The sequence below is a fragment of the Cebus imitator genome, unplaced genomic scaffold (genome assembly GCF_001604975.1).
Source record: "Cebus imitator isolate Cc_AM_T3 unplaced genomic scaffold, Cebus_imitator-1.0 Scaffold140, whole genome shotgun sequence".
NCBI classification, from domain to species: Eukaryota; Metazoa; Chordata; class Mammalia; order Primates; family Cebidae; genus Cebus; species Cebus imitator.
Genome location: NW_016107455.1, coordinates 1,830,368 through 1,832,414, shown reverse-complemented (window position 1 = coordinate 1,832,414; position 2,047 = coordinate 1,830,368). Strand labels below are relative to the sequence as shown.

The 2,047-nt window shown below is 45.6% G+C and overlaps 1 protein-coding gene across 4 annotated transcripts in view; it reads left to right on the top strand.

The window, feature by feature from the left end:
• SLC6A4 (solute carrier family 6 member 4) overlaps positions 1-2,047 on the top strand; it is a 40,747-nt gene that overhangs the window by 32,583 nt on the left and 6,117 nt on the right. For all 4 annotated transcript variants that reach the window (XM_037743331.1, XM_017542029.2, XM_037743330.1 and 1 more), the window contains one exon: positions 1,376-1,543. In XM_037743331.1, coding sequence (XP_037599259.1) covers positions 1,376-1,543 — 168 coding nt within the window. The remainder of the gene's footprint in view (positions 1-1,375; positions 1,544-2,047) is intronic.

Genomic DNA, 2,047 nt, shown 5'->3' with positions numbered 1-2,047 from the left:
AAGTAGCTTACTAAAAATAATTCTTTTTCACTGCAGCCAAGTTACAAAAAAAGAAAATATTGTGTATGAGTAGAAGCCAGGATGTGCGAGGGGGTTTCTGAAGTGGCACTTGCCCCAACCAGAGGCTGAGCCCCCTGACGACTGAGTAGGATTTCACGCACCTGACATGAAGAGACACATGGCTGGGATGGCTCCTAACCAGCTCCTCTATCCCCGTTCCCAAATAGCTCCCTTAGTAGCCCGGCCTGGGGATGAGGAGCGTGGGTTAGGAGAAAGGTTTGCAATTAACCAGGCTCCTGTTTTGAAGGCTTCCTCGTAGTCTTAGGATAGCACTGCTCAGAAGATGGATGTGTGTTTAACAATTTCCCGTTTTATTACCCGCAGACAAAGAAGAAAAAGATATAAATAGATGTTTAACCACACAAATAATTTACATTACTGTCTTCTTTATGACTATGAAATAATAAAATAAAATTAAATCAAGAGCCATGACGATTTCGACACAGCGGTTACTAGGCAAAAACCGATATTTACACTCTCTGGAAACCAAGCTGAAATAAGAAAACTCATAAACTGGGTGTTGGGAGCACACTATGGACTTTTTTTTGGTTAGAATTCTCACAGAATTTTCAAGTGAAAAGTGTATTAAGCTGCTTTTTTTCCTTCTGTAATTCCTTTTGTGATGAGGACCTGTGGCAGGTGGTCGGTCATTCATTGCTGAGGGGCCTAGTGGCAGAGCCAACCTTGTTGAAACCCCAGGCGATGGAGCTTAATGCAGAAGGCAGAGAGCTCCAGAAAACAAGAGAAGGAGCACACCCCCGGGAGCCTGAGGCCCCTCCAGGTCTTGAGAACCTTCTTATCTTTCTTGGACATCCGGCACCTTCCATCTGACCAAAGACAACCACAGCCAGAAACACAATGAAAGGCAATGAAAACAAGGCAGAGAGAAATATGAAGCCTGGGGCTGGCAGGGGCTATGGAGAGGTCACCCAGTTTATTCCTCTGCCTTCTGGCAAGACAAGGCCCAAACCACTCTCACCAAAGGTTGCCAGTCTCTTCGCCTGGGCAGAGGCCAGCGCTGAAGCGGGAGCTCCAGGCTCCCGGACTGTAGGGGCAGCTGGAGGGATGCTGCAACATCCCCCGATAGGAAGTGTGGGCTGCGGAGGAAAATCAGGGAAAGCACCTGGCTGGTTTAGTCTTGCCGCTCGGATACGGAAGTTGGTAATTCTGTGGATCAGAGTTCAGGATATATCACGTCTTGGGAATTTGCTGAAAGTATCTTAGCTTTAGCATTTGGTGTTTGCGGTATCAGAAATGTCTCTATCTGCGTGGATATTGTTAAGACTTTTAATGTTTCTTGGAATTTCTGTTTTAGTTCATCATTTGCAGTTTTCTGATGAGCCCACCACAGCTACGACTTTTCCAATATAATTATCCCCACTGGAGTGTCATCTTGGGTTACTGCATAGGAACTTCATCTTTCATCTGCATCCCCACATACATTGCTTATCGGCTGATCATCACTCCAGGGACATTTAAGGAGGTATGTGCTAGTTAGTGTGTATATGTGTGTGTTCAGACTACCAATTGTTGGGAGAAAAGGATTCCCTTGTGCTCTATTCAAAAGAGAGAAGTCTACTACATGAGTTTCACCAAGAGGCATGCAACCTTACATATGTGTGTACCTGCATCATGGCGTAGACCGCTAATGGCCGTCACTGTCATCTAAGGGATCTCCCAAAGCCTCAGATGCAATGGCAAAAGATCACCTCACTCGTGTAAATTTTGCTGTAAGATCTCAAATCAGCGTATCTCCCTTCTCGGGCTGTCATAGATGATGCTTCCTTCTGCCTCTCCCTAAATGTCACCCCTCACCAAAGAGTGAGATGATCATTTGAGTGCACCGGAGCATTCAGCTTGGGCTGTTTATAGCTTTTCAAGCTGATCAGACAACTGTCCTGCCTCCTGCTTGCCACTGAGCATGATCATCATAGCTGTGATGTCTGGAGCAATACACAAATTTTAAGTGGTGATTATGGTGGGAAAT